Below are 17448 nucleotides of genomic sequence, written 5' to 3'. Positions count from 1 at the left end.
ACTGTCTTTACCATTTTGCTTTGCCATCAGTAATGTATGATGGTTCTAGTTGCTTCACGCCGTTGCCAGTTCTTGATATCATCAGTGTATTTTTATTTCAGCCATTCTAATAAGTGGGTGGTGGTATTTCATTGAGGTTTTATTTTGCATTTCACCAGTGATCAAGGATGTTAAGCATTTTTTCATGTGCTTAGTCACCATTTGGTGAAATATCTGTTTGAAAGTTTCCTATTGTTTTAAGTTGGGATTTTTGTTTCTTTGTACTGGATTTTAAGAATTATTTATATCTTCTGGATAAAAATGATTTATTAGATTTGTGATTTATAGATATTTCCTCCTACTATGTGGTTTGCTTTTTTATTCTCTTAATAGCATCTTTTAAATTATAGAAGTTCTTAATTTTAATAAAGTTTTCCTTTATGGATCGTGCCATTAGTGTTGTATGTAAGAAGTTTTTGCCTAATCCAAGGTCACAAAGTTTATCTCCTATATTGTCTTTTTATTTTATTTTAGGTTTGCTTTATTTTAGGGTTTACACTTAGGTATGTGATCCATTTGGGGTTAATTTTTATGGGGTGTAAGGTTTGGGCAGGGGTTCCCTTCTTACATATGGCTATCCATTTATTCCAGCAACAATTTTGCTTTTCTCCATTGAATTGCCTTTTTATTTTTGTCAAAAATTAAGTGACCATATATGATTGAGTCTATTTCTGGACTCCCTATTTGTTCCATTTCTGGTTGTCTATCCTTTCCTCAATACCACACTGTAGCTTTATAGTAAGTCGTAACGAGCTAGTGTGGGTTCCCCAACTTTATTCTTTTTGAGAATTGTTGTGGCTGTTCAATTTCCTTTGCCTTTCCACACACCTTTTAGAATCATCTTATCAATTTGAGCCCCCATGTCATCGTCCTTCCCTGCCTCTGCCAATCTTCTCTGATTCCCCAAACCTGCATATGATTGGACAGGATGTCCCACGGCTTCTTCCTGCCCGCTCTCAGGCAATCCTTGTCTGAGCACTGACACCACTCACTGGGTCATTATAACTGACTCTCTTTCCTCAGTGTCCCCTCCCTACATCCCATCCAGCACTCTGCAGCCTGATTAATCTCTCTCAGTCACAGTTTTCACTGCTAACACTTTTGCTAATAAAACTTCAAAGATTTCTTCTTGCCTATAAGGAAAAAAATCCATATTGTTTAGTCTAATGGTCCACTTGGGCCTTTTTATCTCTCTCTTTTATCTAAACTCAAAGCTTCTGTTTACCTGTCTTCAATGAAGATCGACTTGATTTTCTATGTAGAAATCCATTTTTTTTTTTAATTCCCACTTCATTTTTATTTTTTTAACATCTTTATTAGAGTATAATTGCTTTACAAAGGTGTTAGTTTCTGCTTTATAACAAAGTGAATCAGCTATACATATACATATATCCCCATATCTCCTTCTTCTTGCGTCTCCCTCCCTCCCTCCCTATCCCACCCCTCTAGGTGGACACAAAGCACCAAGCTGATCTCCCTGTGCTATGCGGCTGCTTCCCACTAGCTATCTGTTTTACATTTGGTAGTGTATATATGTCCATGCCACTCTCTCACTTCGTCCCAGCTTACACTTCCCCCTCCCCGTGTCCTCAAGTCCATTCTCTACGTCTGCGTCTTTATTCCTGTCCTGCCCCTAAGTTCTTCAGAACCATTTTTTTTTTTTTAAGATTCCATATATATGTGTTAACATACGGTATTTGTTTTTCTCTTTCTGACTTACTTCACTCTGTATGACAGACTCTAGGTCCATCCACCTCACTACAAATAACTCAGTTTCGTTTCTTTTTATGGCTGAGTAATATTCCATTGTATATATGTGCCACATCTTCTTTATTCATTCATCTGTCGATAGACACTTAGGTTGCTTCCATGTCCTGGCTATTGTAAATAGAGCTGCAATGAACATTGTGGTACATGACTCTTCTTGAATTATGGTTTTCTCAGGGTATATGCCCAGTAGTGGGATTGCTGGGTCATATGGTAGTTCTACTTTTAGTTTTTTAAGGAACCTCCATACTGTTCTCCAGAGTGGCTGTATCAATTTACATTCCCACCAACAGTGCAAGAAGGTTCCCTTTTCTCCACACCCTCTCCAGCATTTATTGTTTGTAGATTTTTTGATGATGGCCATTCTGACTGGTGTGAGGTGATACCTCATTGTAGTTTTGATTTGCATTTCTCTAATGATTAATGATGTTGAGCATTCTTTCATGTGTTTGTTGGCAATCTGTATATCTTCTTTGGAGAAATGTCTATTTAGATCTTCTGCCCATTTTTGGATTGGGTTGTTTGTGTTTTTGATATTGAGCTGCATGAGCTGCTTGTAAATTTTGGAGATTAATCCTTTGTCCGTTGCTTCATTTGCAAATATTTTCTGCCATTCTGAGGGTTGTGTTTTCATCTTGTTTATGTTTTGCTTTGCTGTGCAAAAGCTTTTAAGTTTCATTAGGTCCCATTTGTTTATTTTTGTTTTTATTTCCATTTCTCTAGGAGGTGGGTCAAAAAGGATCTTGCTGTGATTTATGTCATAGAATGTTTTGCCTATGTTCTCCTCTAAGAGTTTAATAGTGTCTGGCCTTACATTTAGGTCTTTAATCCATTTTGAGTTTACTTTTGTGTATGGTGTTAGGGAGTGTTCTAATTTCATTCTTTTACATGTAGCTGTCCAGTTTTCCCAGCACCACTTACTGAAGAGGCTGTCTTTTCTCCATTGTATATTCTTGCCTCCTTTATCAAAAATAAGGTGACCATATGTGTGTGGCTTTATCTCTGGGCTTTCTATCCTATTCCATTGATCTATATTTCTGTTTTTGTGCCAGTACCATACTGTCTTGATTACTGTAGCTTTGTAGTAGTCTGAAGTCAGGGAGTCTGATTCCTCGAGCTCCGTTTTTCTTTCTCAAGATTGCTCTGGCTATTCGGGGTCTTTTGTGTTTCCATACAAATTATGAAATTTTTTGTTCTAGTTCTGTGGAAATCCTCCTTTTTAACTTGCTTATGTCTCATTCTGTCACCTCCCCCTCACCCCTGTCTTTTCTCCCCTTATCTAAGTGACTGCATTCTCTTCCCTTGTATCATAATTATTGACTATCTCTTTCCCCCATTAGACAGAATTGTCTGAGAATGACGTACCTGTTTTGTTCATCTTTGAAACCCCAGTGCCTAAAGTAATAGTCAAGCCCATCTGTGATTCTCAACTGGGTAAGGTAAAGGGGTACATGACATATGGGGAAGAAAGGAATACAGTTTAAAAGATTGTATTCTGCATGTTTATACTTTGACTTATTTTTAGATATGGTATTTAATTTATTTTGAAATTTAAATTGAGAGAGAAATATTTATGTTTATCTATAAGTGTTAAGAATTTAAAAGGCTGAAATCACCTTAGTAATATTTGTTGAATGAAAGCATTAGTTTCCCAGCCCCTTAGGACAGTGATAAATCCTCTTTGGCTCCCTAGTCCCTAGTATAGGGTCCTACCCAGCGAAAGCAGCTGTAGTCTCACTGTTCACAGCAGAGACACATTTTCTGCTTGAAGTGTCCAGAGGCAGCAGACAGGAACCACGTGTGACTACCTGATTGAGATTCTAGTAGACAAGGCTGACACATTCACCCCACTGGAGCAGATCCTGTTGTCCACAAGTGGTGCCCTCTGCCCTCTGCACTTTGCAGAAGATCTCTGTGGCTGAGTTTCTATAATCAGGCATCAGAACACATAAATGGAGAGCAGGGATGTAAATGTTAACACCCTTGTCCAAAACCTGCCCGATGTTTTAGGGCTCAGAAGTGGATGGCTTCCAGGTCTCAGATGTGGAACCAGAGCTGACGACAAGGGGAGGGGAACAGACAGATCTTGGATGTTGTTTGCTTCAGGTCTAATGACCTGTCTACACATCCTCCCGCCAATAGGGCATGCTGTGGTGTCAGGAATTCCCTAAAATCATGGTACCTTTAAGTTCAAACCCAGTGGCTTGTAGAATAAGGATTAAGACTCCATCCACTCTAATGTGTTCACACAAATTTACTGAGACCTTAGGAATAAACTTGTTATACAGATTGTTTCTTGATATGCTCTTTCATTCAACAAAATATTTTTTGACCATTTGTCTACCATGTGTCAGGCACTACACTAGGGGTAGTGGGATCTAGAGCTGCCTTAAAATGACTGACATCTTGTGTGTGTGTGTGTGTGTGTGTGTATCTGTGTATGTGTGTGTTGGTCTATGTTTATGTGCACACATATGTCTGTGTGTGTGTGTGTAGGCGGACATGCATGTCAAGAGATGAATCTTGTTGCACAGAGATTTGAAGTGCTTTGGAAGCATAAGAATAGTGATGATGCTGATCTACTAAACAATCTGAATTCTTCACAGATGAGGGGGCAATTGAGCTGAGATGTGATACCAGAAGAAAAAGCTGTGAGAAAGGCATTCCTGCCAAAGGTAATATTTCCCTGGAATATGGTATTCAGTGCAGCATGGTACAGGAGGAGAGGAGAGGAGATGGGAGGGGGGGGGGGTCCAGTCAGACTGTGCAGAGCCAGAAGGCCAAGGCTGAAGAGTTTGGGTTTTATCGTGCAGAAGGTGAAGGTCAAACCAAGCTTTACAGCAGTGTACTATGTTCCCCGCACTGGGGGCATTCAGTTAAGCTACATTTCCCATGCCCATCAGCTAATTAATTCTTGCCAACGGAATCGGAGTCAGTCATGTGTCATTTCAGGCCAAAGCAGATAAGAGAAGCTTTGCCATCTCCTTTGGAAACTGCTTGTTCTAGAAGGCAGAGCTACAAGTTGATCTGCTTGTAACTGGGACGTGAGAGAAAAATAAACTTTTGACGTGTTAAACCACTGAGATTCAGGGTTTAGTTTTTCACTGTTGCAGAGACTAACCTATCCCGACTAAAATCGGCAGTAGACCATGTTTATTTTTCCTTTTCTTTTTCTTTGTTTCTTTCTTGCTTCCTTTCATTGTATTTTTTAGAAAGTACACACCTCTAGCTCCTATCAGACTTCATGTTCACATCTGGTTACAAAAAGGAATGCTATTTTAAACCCTCCTAGAGGGGATAGGGAGTCAAGTGAAATCATGTGATGTCAAGTTGTTAACTGTACGATGCTGCAAAGGGTAAGAGACCCGTCATTTTCAGGCAGCTGTCAATACTGTCTAAGTGAAAAAAAAAATTAGTTCTTAATGACTTCATCACGACCTTGGGTGGTTTTGCCATCCTGAGGCCCAGAAAATCTTTCTGCCAGGGTAGAAGCTCATCTCTTCTGGATGGGATATAATTTCCCATCTCTGTAAAAAGCCCTTCTTGTAGTGGGCCATTAAGCTTGCATAGATAAAAATTAGATATTGTATAAGGATAATAAAGTAAGAAGTGGAATCTTCTCTAAATATCCTGTTCTACATTTTTCATGGTCTAGTTGAAAGAAAAGAAACAGCTCAATTCAACACCACTGTTTGAGGGCCTAATGCACATTAAAAAGCTGTCCTGAAGCTCCTCAACTGCAGGGGTCTCTCAGAATCTTCAGAAGCTTCTTCTGTGTAGATAATGGGGGCTCCTCATCTCACAGTCAGTAGCTTTAGAAAGGAGTGAAACAACTAATCCTTGGGGCTATAACAGCTAACATTTATCAGACACTGTACTCTAGGCCATCACTGTTCTTAACGGCCTCACAAGCATTTAATCACTTAACTCCTCACAACAGCCCTCTGAAGGACACTTAATTCTCAGCATCATTTGTCAGGTAAGTAAACCAAGGCACAGGTAGAAGCAAACTGCCCCAAGTTCACAGCTCGATGGTGGTGGCACTGGGACCTGACCCCAGCAGTCCGACTTTACAGCCTGTGCCTCACTACAGTGATGGGGAAGATTCGAGAGCCTGAGTTTACCTGGGGATGACTAGGCTACTTCTTCTGCCATCAGCTGGACTGAGAGGTCCAGAGAGAAGCTAAGTTCAGTTACAGAAGATAGAGTTACATTTCTTGTCCACTTGAGTACATAGCTCGAAACATTCTTACCCACTATATCAACAGGAAATTATTTCAAGGATGACGGAGTGACATTTTTTTTTTTTTGAAGCATTCATGGATATGCTCCTTTCTACTTCCTTGAGAAAACCTCCCAGAGTCCAGGCAGCCAGAGAACTCTACCCCATCTGCCCTCAGGGTAGTCTTTACTCCAGCAACGCAGACAAAGAGAAACAAGTCAGCTCGGGGCTTTCAAAAATACCTCATGGAGGATATCATAAAGAGCTTGAAGAGAAGTGTCTTTTTCCTTTGCAAGAGGTTGTGTCATTTGAGCATTCAGAGCAGAGAGTCTGGAATAATAAATTTGTCAGAAAACAGTCAAGTCAGTTTCCCCACCAGAGGGAAAGCAGGCAGCGGGAGACAGGCGTGTCAGACGGTACAATAGTGGTACAGAATGTGAGAGGCTATTGTATTGGCCCCTTCTAAGGCTACCACAAAGAGAGAGCAGGAGACCAAGGCTGGGAGCACGGGATTAAAAGGTGCTGAGCTCCACTTACTGTATAGGAACCAGGGGATGGCAGCCCCTGGGGATTTACCCAGATTTTATGGCGTGGGAGTTGAATAGATACGATGGCCACGTGAAGAGAGAGAGGACCAGCCCAAATTTGGGAGGGAAGCAGTCAAACTTTTTATTCCCAGGAAGGATCCAGAAATTCAGCCGAAGTTGAGAGAGGGAAAGAGGGAGATGTGGGCACCCGTGTACCTGATGGAAACGAGACAAAGGTACGCTGCAGCAGAAAGCAGTGCAGTCTGACCCGGGCCAGATGGGGATCCAGACAAGGGTCTGGAACTAGCATGACCACTTATGAAGGCCAGACAGTCCTCTTCATCTTAGCTGACGCCAACTTGCCCAGATTCCTCCCAAGGTCAGCCTCCCTCCCTCACTCTGACCACACACATGTGAACACACACGCTGTAGAAGCATCATTCCTAGAGCTTAGATGCCTTTCCTGAGTCAGAAAGTGGGAAAACCCTTCACAGGCTGGAAAACTCTGCAATTCTGAGTTTACTCTGAATGAACTAAGATTGTTTCCTGCCATCAGATATATTAGTGACCCAAAGAGTAAGTTAGTTAAGGAAGTTTCCCTTTTTCACACACTAGAGTAGATAGCTTGGGAACTGCACAATAGCCTTGTGGAGCCAACAGATGACACTTGTGCCTTTCTCAAGGACATGGAGTGAAGGTGAACATGGTAGAACTGGCCCAGGGCAGGGGATTGGAAAGTGGTGTGCAGAAAAATGCAGTGATAGCAGCCCTTCAATAATTATCTAACTGGGCAAAATTAGTAGTAATTTCCCTATGAAGAGCCACATTATTCAACTCTCGAAACTCAAAATGAACATACTGAATGAAACTGATTAGAGGAGGACAAAAAAATGTAAATGCAAGACCCTTGTTATAACTTGCAGGAGATACATTGGGAGGTCCAGGACTGAGGGCTCCTGGATTCCAGGAAGGGCATCCCTGACATTGTCCTGGGGTCCAAGCAGGAAGTGAGACAGGCAAGTCCTGCAGAGCTGTGATGGGACAAGAGGAGGGTTCAGGGAAGCAGGCAAGTGGGCAGAGAGGAGCTGAAGTGACAGTCACTGAAGGTGAAAATGCTGGTACACAGTAGGTAGAGAGAGTTCTTAGAAATGACTTGTCAGCCTAAATATAATAAAAACAAGCACAGTATACTTAAGCTTCTTAAATTAAGCTTTTCCTAAAGCCTAGTGTGAGATAATTGGGACATGGGTTGAAATGGAATTGGCTTTTGTTATATTAATGAGGAAGGGTGTGTTAACAAAATTAATAGTAAGACTGCAGGCAAAGGGTGCAAAATAAAGGCAACAAACTGTCCAATCACCCTCAAGCACTTAGAAGCAACCATTTACATATAAACAATAGTTAGACTAATTGCATATCATTTGTAACGACCCACTGAAGGAGATTCAATAAAAGATCTTCTTCAGGTAATATTTTCACAGTCTTGGTTCATATTTCTCCCCTCACTTGAGAGTAATAAAACTGAGTTCTTTTGCATTATTTGATAATTTCGGCAGTTTACTAATTCAGGCAGGTTTCCCTCCCAGTTACTTTGAATTAATTTTCTCATCACTAAAAATCAGGGATTCAGGAAACGTTGCTAACGAATTCACAGTCAAAATTAAAGGCTATTAAGAAGAGAGTTTCATCCTTGTCTTCCACTTGGACAGGCTTATATTCAGGTCCTCCATTCACTTTCTGATAAGCCAGGTCTCATCCTCCTTGAAAGCGTCTGGTAGATTCTTGAAGCCCATATAATTGCTTAATGCTGGGGGGCTAGGAATGGAGGAGGTGAACTGGATGAAACCTTGAACATATGAGAAACTGGAAACTGTGAAGGAAACGGGGGTCTGAGCTGAGAACCTTGAACCCAGGACCACAGAGCGTTAGTCATGTGAAGCCCACGATAGAGGAAGGGGGAGGTGAACTCACCTCTGCCTTCCCCGCTGATATCCAAGGACACACTTAGGTTGACAGAGTAGGTTAGAGCAGTGGGGAGCAGGTGTAAGAATTTGGAGATGGAGATGGGGAAGAAAGAAAAGGCTCTGAGCTTGTGAAGAAAGGGCTAGTAAGATCTAGACAGGGATGTCTTGCCTCCTGCCAAGAGACCTTTGGGTTCAGAGGAGAAGTAGAGGGCTACGTAGGTAACTAGATTAGAAGTCCAGGCATGAAGACTCAGTAAGGCAGCTGAGGCTAGGTAAGGCGGCAACGGGGTGGGTATGGGTTCTCCAGGGCTTAACCAGGTACGAGGTATGATGGCACAGCTACTTCTGTACCCACCCACTGGCAACTATAACTTAGCTTCATCACATTGGTTTAGAAATGGAATAAGGATGAGCCGAATGTGCCTGCAGAGAAGGACCTCGGTGAGTACAGCTGATAGAGACCCAGCAGGGCAGGGGCTGATGTGTGGAGTAGCAGTTAACAAGACCCCCACCTCTGTCACTAAGAAAGCAAACTTCCTGTTGCCCAGTCTGACAACATGTAGGCAGTAGACAGAAACAGAACACCACACTTCATTTATTCAGTAAATGTTTATTGAGTAAGCCTAGCATGGTGCTGGTTTCCGGAGAAAACATGAAACAAACATCAGGCATTCCTTTCACTCAAGGAGCTTAATAGCTGTTACACATTTACCTGATGCTTATTGCTATAGCAGCTAAGGAGTGTTGGATTAATTGTCAAGGAGAGAGATACACTCCAGGACACTACTGGAACTCAGAGGAGGGGTGGGTCAGGGGGGCTTCAGGGAGGAAGCAACCCAAGAGGAGCCTTAAAGAGTGGGCAGAATTTAGATAAACACAGGTGAAGATGGAAGGCAATTCCAGATGGGAAGATACAACATGGGTTGAGAATTAAATGAGATACTTCGCAAAAGTCATTTAGAAAAATTCCTGTCACCAAGAAAGCCCACAGCCAGTGAAAGGTGTGACTATTGCTCTTGCTATTAGCTCTGGTAAGGCTGTTACCATTTCAATTTTGATGACATTTTTACTGCTTTTGGAAAAGGCAACGGAGATGAAAAGGACATGTTTGGGAGACAGTAAAGAAGCACATTTCTGACTTTCTTCTTGAGAAGGTTGTGGGATAAAAGGGTCACAGTTTTCATCAGAACAAGAGGAACAAGAGTTTGCATCCGAGCTGTTTCTGTATCAGCAGTGCATCAAACCTGCTTGTGCTCAAAGGGGACCACGGAAAAAGTTACACTAAGACACTTAAGCTAGTTCCCACCAACACCACTACTGACTTCTGTGTAACTAAAAATCACTGTTTTAATGAATGATTATATCTCTCAAAAAATGAAACAACATTCTAAGCTCCTGGCCAGACATAATTTCTCTCTTTCTGCTCCTCTCCTTGTCTAATAATGGTCCAATTGCTTGAGAGCAAACTTATTAATAGAAATGAGATGGAAACAATGTGATTTTCCTTAGTGCCTAGAGATGATGTTGCTAGGACAGGACAAACACTAGAAGAGAGTGAGAAGGGATTTGTTTGTCCAGATACTCAGAACATCCCCTTAGGAGCTGTATTCAAAAAACGGCAAATGAGATTTCAGCTGAGAATGATTACTGCCTGAATCTCAGAACAACTGCCTTATTGCCGATTATTATCCCTCTTGCAGTGGCCCGTCTCTCTCCATTCTGTTTGCTGTCATGTTCTATCAATATCAAAGAGGCTGCAGAGGCAGCATTGCTGAGAGGAGCGGTGTGTTTCCTGGGTGCAAAAAGCCTGCTTCTCTAAGATAGAATCTCTGGACCGACCTGCAGGCTGATTTCATAGAGGGGATTATTCAGTCAACAGTAAATGGCCCCAAACTCCAATTTCAGCTTCTATTTTCTGTCGTGGAGCCGGGCAGCTGGGCTGTGTGTGAGCATGCCTGCGTTAGGAGGTGGTGCCTAGGGATGGTTCCCGCGCAGTCAGCTGAAGTGACTCGTTCGGCTCTGCTTTGCTATATTGTCCCTTGGTCTCTCCAGCACCAGTGAGGCTGGCTCCCGGGACAGCTCTCCGCTGAAAGTTTTATTCTGAGTGTTGGCAAAGAAGCAAAGCTCCAGGGTGGATATTACAGCAATTCTGCTTTGTCGGTAAAAATCAAATCATTTCAAGAACACCCAGAGGATTAAAAAAAAAAAAAAAAAAAAACTGCTAGAATTTTTCCTGAAGTATTTTCCTTTTTGGTATAAATGACCAGTTTGAGCCCTGGGAATTAGTGTAACACCTGAAAGCACCATCAGGCAGCCTGTGAAGTAACCTGACGTCCCAGCATTCCCATGCAAGAAGCAGGACACTGTTTTTCAGATGCCCGGTTTGTTCCTGACCACAGTCTTGTTCAGAAGAGGAAACAGTATTAGCTTAATGAGGACATTTTCCTCAATGTGGCCCTTGGATACTTTGAAGGTGAAACTCACCGAACTCTGATTTCCTCATCTGTTTTAGGAGGGCAACTTGTTGCAAACAGCGACACCACCAACTACAGTCAAAGACCCTATTTCTCACTGATGTTCAATGCAAAGGCTCAACAAAGAAAGTGTGATCCTTCCTTCCTTCCTCAGCGCTGTCTCTCACTGCATCAGGTACTGTCCTGGGCAATGTGGGCTTTCCACCCCTCTGATATTCCTAGCAAAAAACTCACAACAGTAACCCTTACAAGAAACAGACATTTCAAGCACTACTACAGGATCAATTAAAAGTGCTTTCACCTAAGGAAAAGGGGAAAATTAAAAAGTCATCCACTCATGAATGTTACTCATGATTCACACATTTGCAGCAGCAGCAGAAAAACAAACAAACAACAAACCCCACCGGTATTCTTAAGAAATTACAATATAGGTCCTTGCACAGTATGAAAAACTCATTGCTTTAGATCATCAGGTTTTTTTTTTTAAACTCTTTTCAGTAAAGAAAATAAACTACACTCATTCACAATATTGGCTACGCTCTTTTAACTCAGTCTAACATTCTACTTCGTCTTACGACTTAAAATCAGTGTTCAGAGTGGAAGGCAGAAAACTCACCTTAAAGGAGTAGTAGAAGGAGCCCCACTCCTCTCCTTCCACCACTGCAGTGAAAGTCACCGTTTCCGTGCAGAGGGCGGGAGAATCCAGTGTCTGCCCAGTCCCATTGGACTTGGGGCTGCCCTCCGTGAGGTTGGCCGGCATGGCTCAGGTGGGGCTGAGCCCAGCTGTCTCTGCGCCTGCAGCCAGGGACAGAGTCCTGCCCTCTCGTGAGAGTGGGGCAGCAGCTGCAGCTCTACACCTCCCCTGCCTCCCTAAGCTTCTGCTGGAGCTCAGCTGAGCAGAGACACAGAGCCCTGTGGAGCCCACCTCACTAGAGAGCCCTGCCTGCTTCCTGAAGCCACGTGCTGCTCAACACCCCACATTCCGGCCCAGCACAGGGGGCCTGGTCCCCAGGGCAGGCGGGAGCCCCTCACAGCGACACACGTGGTTCCCCGGACAGGCCTCCCTGCTCAGTTGTACTTTTCCTCACTTCCGGGACAGACCGCCACACATCTCCTCCAGCTTCAACAATATAGGAATTTGGACTCAACAGACAGTGGACTCATTCAGGTCATGTTTGCATTTCTGAAATCAAATCATAATGATGCATTTGTTCCAGCTGAGGGTGCCTTCTGACTTAAAATCCTCACCCAGCCATTTACTTAGTAGCCTGCACGTTATTTCAGTAAATGTGGACAAAGGGCACATTTGTATTTCACACCTGTGGTTCTGCTCTAGGTTTTCAGAGGGCAGTGCTCAGAAAAGCCTGGGGTCTGTGTTTGTCAGTCAGCCACGACCCCTCATGATGCGACTGGGATTGGTGTCTGGTAGATACTCTTATCACCTTGATGTTCTTTTATTTGATCTTCAAAACAACTCTGCGAGGTAAGCAGGGAACATATCTTTATGTTCTCATTTTACACTAGAAGAGACTGCTTCTCACTGTGAAATGACTTGCTCAAGATCCCACGGCTGGTGATGGAAATGAGATGATAACTCATTTCTTCAGAAATTCCTAGACAGAGATGCTTTTACTGTAACATACACTGATTTGCATCAAATCTCAAGGGCCTATTGAGGCATGAAGTTAACATGAGTAAGGGGAGCAGGCCAGGTGTAAAGCAAAAGGACTAAGCTGCTTGTACTACAACCAAGCATGATACCTGATAACTTACACTGAAAATGCTCTGTGAGCCAAATATGCGCAGCCACTGGTTAACGACACCTAGTATAAGAGGTAGTGATGGTCATAAAAGAATATAGCCCCCATGATATTTCCTGGGGAAGTTGTAGCATAATCCGTCCCGCCTAGGAAGAGTGCAGTATGATAGAGATGAGAAGATGTTAAGTCTATACTGAGGGGTAGCAAATAAGAGGGAGCTGTTCAGGAAACAGGATGAGCTGTGGACTCGGGAAAGGGTCAAAAGAGGACGACAACCCAATAGCAAAATGAGCAAAGAGTATTCTGACTGGCAAACACGAAAAAAGTGCTTAACCATTAAATTAAAGAAAAACAACTTAAAACAAGACAGAATTTTTATTCATTGGCATAGTGAAAACTAGGGTCTGACCACCCCAAGTGTCGACGAAGATGAGAAGAAATGGGTGTACATTTTTACTTCTGGTGTGAGAGTTAGCTGATATGGTCACCTTGAAGAGCAATTGGTCAGTATCCGGTAAAGCTAAAATTACACGGTCTATAATTTCCATCTCTTGATCTGGGTTCCTTACATGTATTTAATTTAGGGAAATTCACTGCACTACACACATAAAATGCATGCACTTTTTTTGTAGGTCTGTTTTACTTCAATAAAAATTTATAAAATGAAATCTGTGAGAAACTTCTGGGAAAGGACAGAAGTCAGTTAAGTCATAGTGTGGTCAGGATGAAGAGAGAGAAAATGGTAGATGCCATGGACAGGGAATAGATGGAGAGAGAACCTCGGGTTGTGCTGTTTGCTTTCCACTCATGGTCCAGTTGGATCAGTTTTTGACCTGTGGCGACCCAAGAGAAATGTTTATGTATGCGTACAGGAAACATGCACAAACATGCCTTTGCAATATTGCTTGGAAACAAACCGGAAGTAACCTAAATATTTATGGTGACAAAGTCAATTGAGAAGGTCGGAACCAGAAACTACCCACATACCCATCAACAATAGACTGGATAAATAAATTTCTATGTAATCATATAATGAAATAATATACATCAATGAGAATGAATAATCTATAGCAAATGTAAAATTTCTCAGGGCTAAAGAATGGTGTAAGACCTTAAATTGAAAGGCTACAGCAAGTGTGAAACAGCATAAAAGTCTAAACAAATAATAGTAAATTTAAGAATACTGAAGACAAGAAAATTCTAAAAATTTCTAAAGAGAAAAAGCAGAACTCTTACAAAGAAACAAACCGCATAGATAGCTGATTGTTAACAATAATATCAGATGCAAGTACCTAGAATTTTATATCTAGAAAAGTTATAATTTATGTGTGAGTATAAATAATGATTTTTTTCTGACATTTGTGGCTCCAAAGTGATCTAGTTTGGAGGGTGATACGATTGGCAGATGATCTTGACATGAATACCAGACTATTTTTAAAAAGAAAGAAAAATAAATGTATAATTTGAGACATTTACTGACACCATTCTGCAGAGCAGCATATTTTATACATGATGATATGACTTTTATACATTTAAAAAACCCTCATCTTTTGCTATTTAGGGCAAGTATTGGGTTGACCAAAAAGTTCATTTGGATTATTCCGTAACACATGGAAAAACCGAACGAACTTTTTGGCCAACCCAATACCTTTTATTGGGTCAATAATTGGGAGCACTCCTCAGTCCTAATATAAATTTACCACACAAAGAGTCCAAATAATGGACTATCACATTCACCATATTCAGTAGCCGACACCTGGAAACCTGATTCTGGTAGTTCATTTGCAGGGGGTACAAAGCAAAAATGTGGGGATAGCAGATTCCAAGTCTGCATCTGTCTTCAGAAGCTTCTCTGGATATTGTAGTCAGAGCTAAAGAACAGAGCAGGGTCTCAGGTGACTGTGAATTTAGTTGGGATTTTCTTTCAAGGACCAGTGATACTGGCGGTGTGACCTAAGGACTGGGATCATCTACCTCATTACCTGGGAGCTTGCTAGAAATGCAGATTCTGAGGCCCCACCCAATACCCACTGAATCAAAATCTCTAGGGGTGGGGCTAAGGCATTTGTGTTTTAAAAAACCCTCCAGGTGATTCTGAAGCCTGCTAGAGTTTGAGAAGCACTCTCCCAGAGAAGCATGCCAAACCTCATGGTGTCATCAGAAGGATGAACTGAGTGATGTTGGGTGGAGGAGCATGAGTGGAATTGGCGAGGGATTGAAATGCATCCATTGGCGTTTAGGCATAAAATGAATGTGATTACCTTTTGACATAGTTCCAGAATCAATTCTGTTGTTCTCTAACATGACCCATATAAAAATGGTATTCACATGCCTAGAACATTCTCTCCTGTGTTTACTGAGATTTTGATGAATTCCCCCAAATCTGTAGGGAAGTAAACTGTGTCACAATATTATGATAGCTAATAATTGTTACAATTTGTTTCCTTCAGGGATAGTGACTTTCTATAGCTTTGGGAATAGGCACCTCGTTTGGGGCAATTCCTCATCCTTAGTTGTAACATCATCCCTTGCTCTTTCCCTCAACACTTACCAGTCAGGTCTCATGGCAGGAAAGAGAGTCCTTGAACCTCTATCAAGAGCTTGTTGCTTTGTGACCTCTTGGTAGCCTTTACTTTGCCCATCATATTGCTCATCTCAGTTTAATACTTTGTTTAAATATCTCTGCTCTCTGATAGATGATAAGCTCCATGAGGGTAGGGACCACAGCTGTTGGGTTGACTGCTTTATCTTTAACATCTAGCACAGTGCTTGGCACACATATGATAGGCATTAAATAGATATTTGTTGAATGAATGAACCCATCAGAGTGCAAGTGTGTGAGTGTGGTGTTGTTACAAGGATAACCTTGAAACTTTTTTAATTTAACAAAAAAACGTAAATCATTGGAAAATGTCAGTACTTTGACTTTATTAATTAGCTATTACCCCAAAACAACAATACCCACAAACCCAGCATGTTGTGATGGTGCAGTAGAGAATCTTTGCCTTGAATATCCAACAGTGCTGGGGGCTGGCTCATGGCAGAGCCTGGCAGGTACACTCGCAGTGACTCGACTCTGTTTTGAGAGCACTGGTCTCTGCCCATTATATCGCTAGAGGCAGTGCACCATTCTCCACCATGCCACCTCCCTAATACAAGCCTTAGTAAATGGTTTGCTGACAGATTGCAATGAAGTGAACCTCAAACCTCTACATTCCCTGTAGAAACTGGGAGCCCCCTCAAAGCCCTGTATTTTACATGCTCACTGCTCACCAGGGTGGGGTTCTCAGTCCTGGTTGCACATTGGAATAACCTGGGGTGCTTTAAAGAATATCAATGGTTGGGTGTCACCCTCAAAGTTTCTGATTAGATTGTTCTGGGGTGCAGCCTGGGCATTAGGAGTTTTAAAGTCTCCCCAGGTGATTCTAATCTGCCTCCAGGAGAGGGAAACCTTGTCCTAGGAGGGCAGCAAGCTGCCTGACTCCCACTCTGCGATTTTTGCTGCCTGCCGGCGGCATTCATTCTGGGGCCGCCATCCTGTCTGGCCCTGCCTGGTCTTCAGCCCCGAGGGCTGTTTCTGGTGCTCCTGGGACCCATAGTGAGCCTGATCTCATTTCTGGGCTCTGCTTTCTCAAGACCCAGTTTGAGCCACTGGATACCTGTAGTCTCAGAGGAACAGAGAGAGGGAGGGAATTTTCCTTTATCTTTGGGCCACCAGATTTTCCTCTTTCTTTCTCAGCACCAGAAATCATGGAGTCATGGAGAAGTCTCCTCCATTCTGGAGACCCTCAAACACACAATTTGAATCACATTACTAGGACTAAGTATTGCCTTCCTTAAAAAACATCCAACTAGAGCCTGAAAGAGGGATTTTCAGGTAAGGAAGGGAGCATAGGTTGTAAAACTCTAAATCGTCTGTCCCTTAGGTTTTCTCTGTTCTTGGGGTGGTTCAGTAATTCATTCTGTCTTTCTGACCTCAGGGTAGTGGGTCTCTGAGTTTAGTTCTTATACCTAAGAATGTAACAGATCCTGGACTGGGGCTTCTCAATAAGATGCCACCAAGGCTTGGAGATAGCCAAAGAGAAATTCACACAAATTGCTATGAAACCGCTTTACCAGCTGTCTTATATTCTTCCTGCTTCCGGGGCACATTTCAGGCTGTGGGGCTTTGGGAAAAAAAGTGGTGTCTGGGGAGTTTCACCTTTTATTTTTTGTCCAACTTTGTCCCGGGTATGTGCCCCGTTCTTCTCTCCTCAGACTCTCCCACCCCTTCCTAAATCAGTCAAGCATTTAATTTGGAGGAAGGCACCTCACGTGGCCCCAGGGAGGCAGTGGGACCACCCCTTGTCCCTCACTACCTTGGTTACTCTTTAATCTCTGGTAGCTCTTGAGACGTGGGCAGAGTTTCTGCCCCGATGGAGAACCTAAAGGCATCAGCTGAAGCAAATGCCCTTGGTGGCCAGTGTCAGGGACCACGTGGAATCAGGCTGAGTGCTCCCAGCTGGCCTCCCATTGCCAGAGTGGCTTGAATATGGGGAGTTTCCCCGAATCTCAGGGCCCTGGTAAGCATTACACCTAATGGACAATCTATGGGGACATGTCTGCCATTGTTGACTATCGGATATTGCTAGATGTCAACAAAAGGACAGCTGAGAGCTGACTTGGCTTCCACAAGGCCCTCTGCCTTTGGCTCAC

The 17448-nt window shown here is 42.7% G+C and overlaps 1 protein-coding gene across 3 annotated transcripts in view; it reads right to left on the bottom strand.

Annotated features, from left to right (window-relative positions):
* Window positions 1-11753, bottom strand: part of NPSR1 (neuropeptide S receptor 1) — a 140856-nt gene extending 129103 nt beyond the window's left edge. For all 3 annotated transcript variants that reach the window (XM_068550036.1, XM_068550037.1, XM_068550035.1), the window contains exon 1: window positions 11610-11753. In XM_068550036.1, coding sequence (XP_068406137.1) covers window positions 11610-11753 — 144 coding nt within the window. The remainder of the gene's footprint in view (window positions 1-11609) is intronic.
* Between the last annotated feature and the right edge of the window lie 5695 nt (window positions 11754-17448).

The sequence above is a fragment of the Eschrichtius robustus genome, chromosome 8, assembly GCF_028021215.1.
Source record: "Eschrichtius robustus isolate mEscRob2 chromosome 8, mEscRob2.pri, whole genome shotgun sequence".
Lineage (NCBI taxonomy): Eukaryota > Metazoa > Chordata > Mammalia > Artiodactyla > Eschrichtiidae > Eschrichtius > Eschrichtius robustus.
This window is presented reverse-complemented; position numbering and strand designations above follow the sequence as displayed.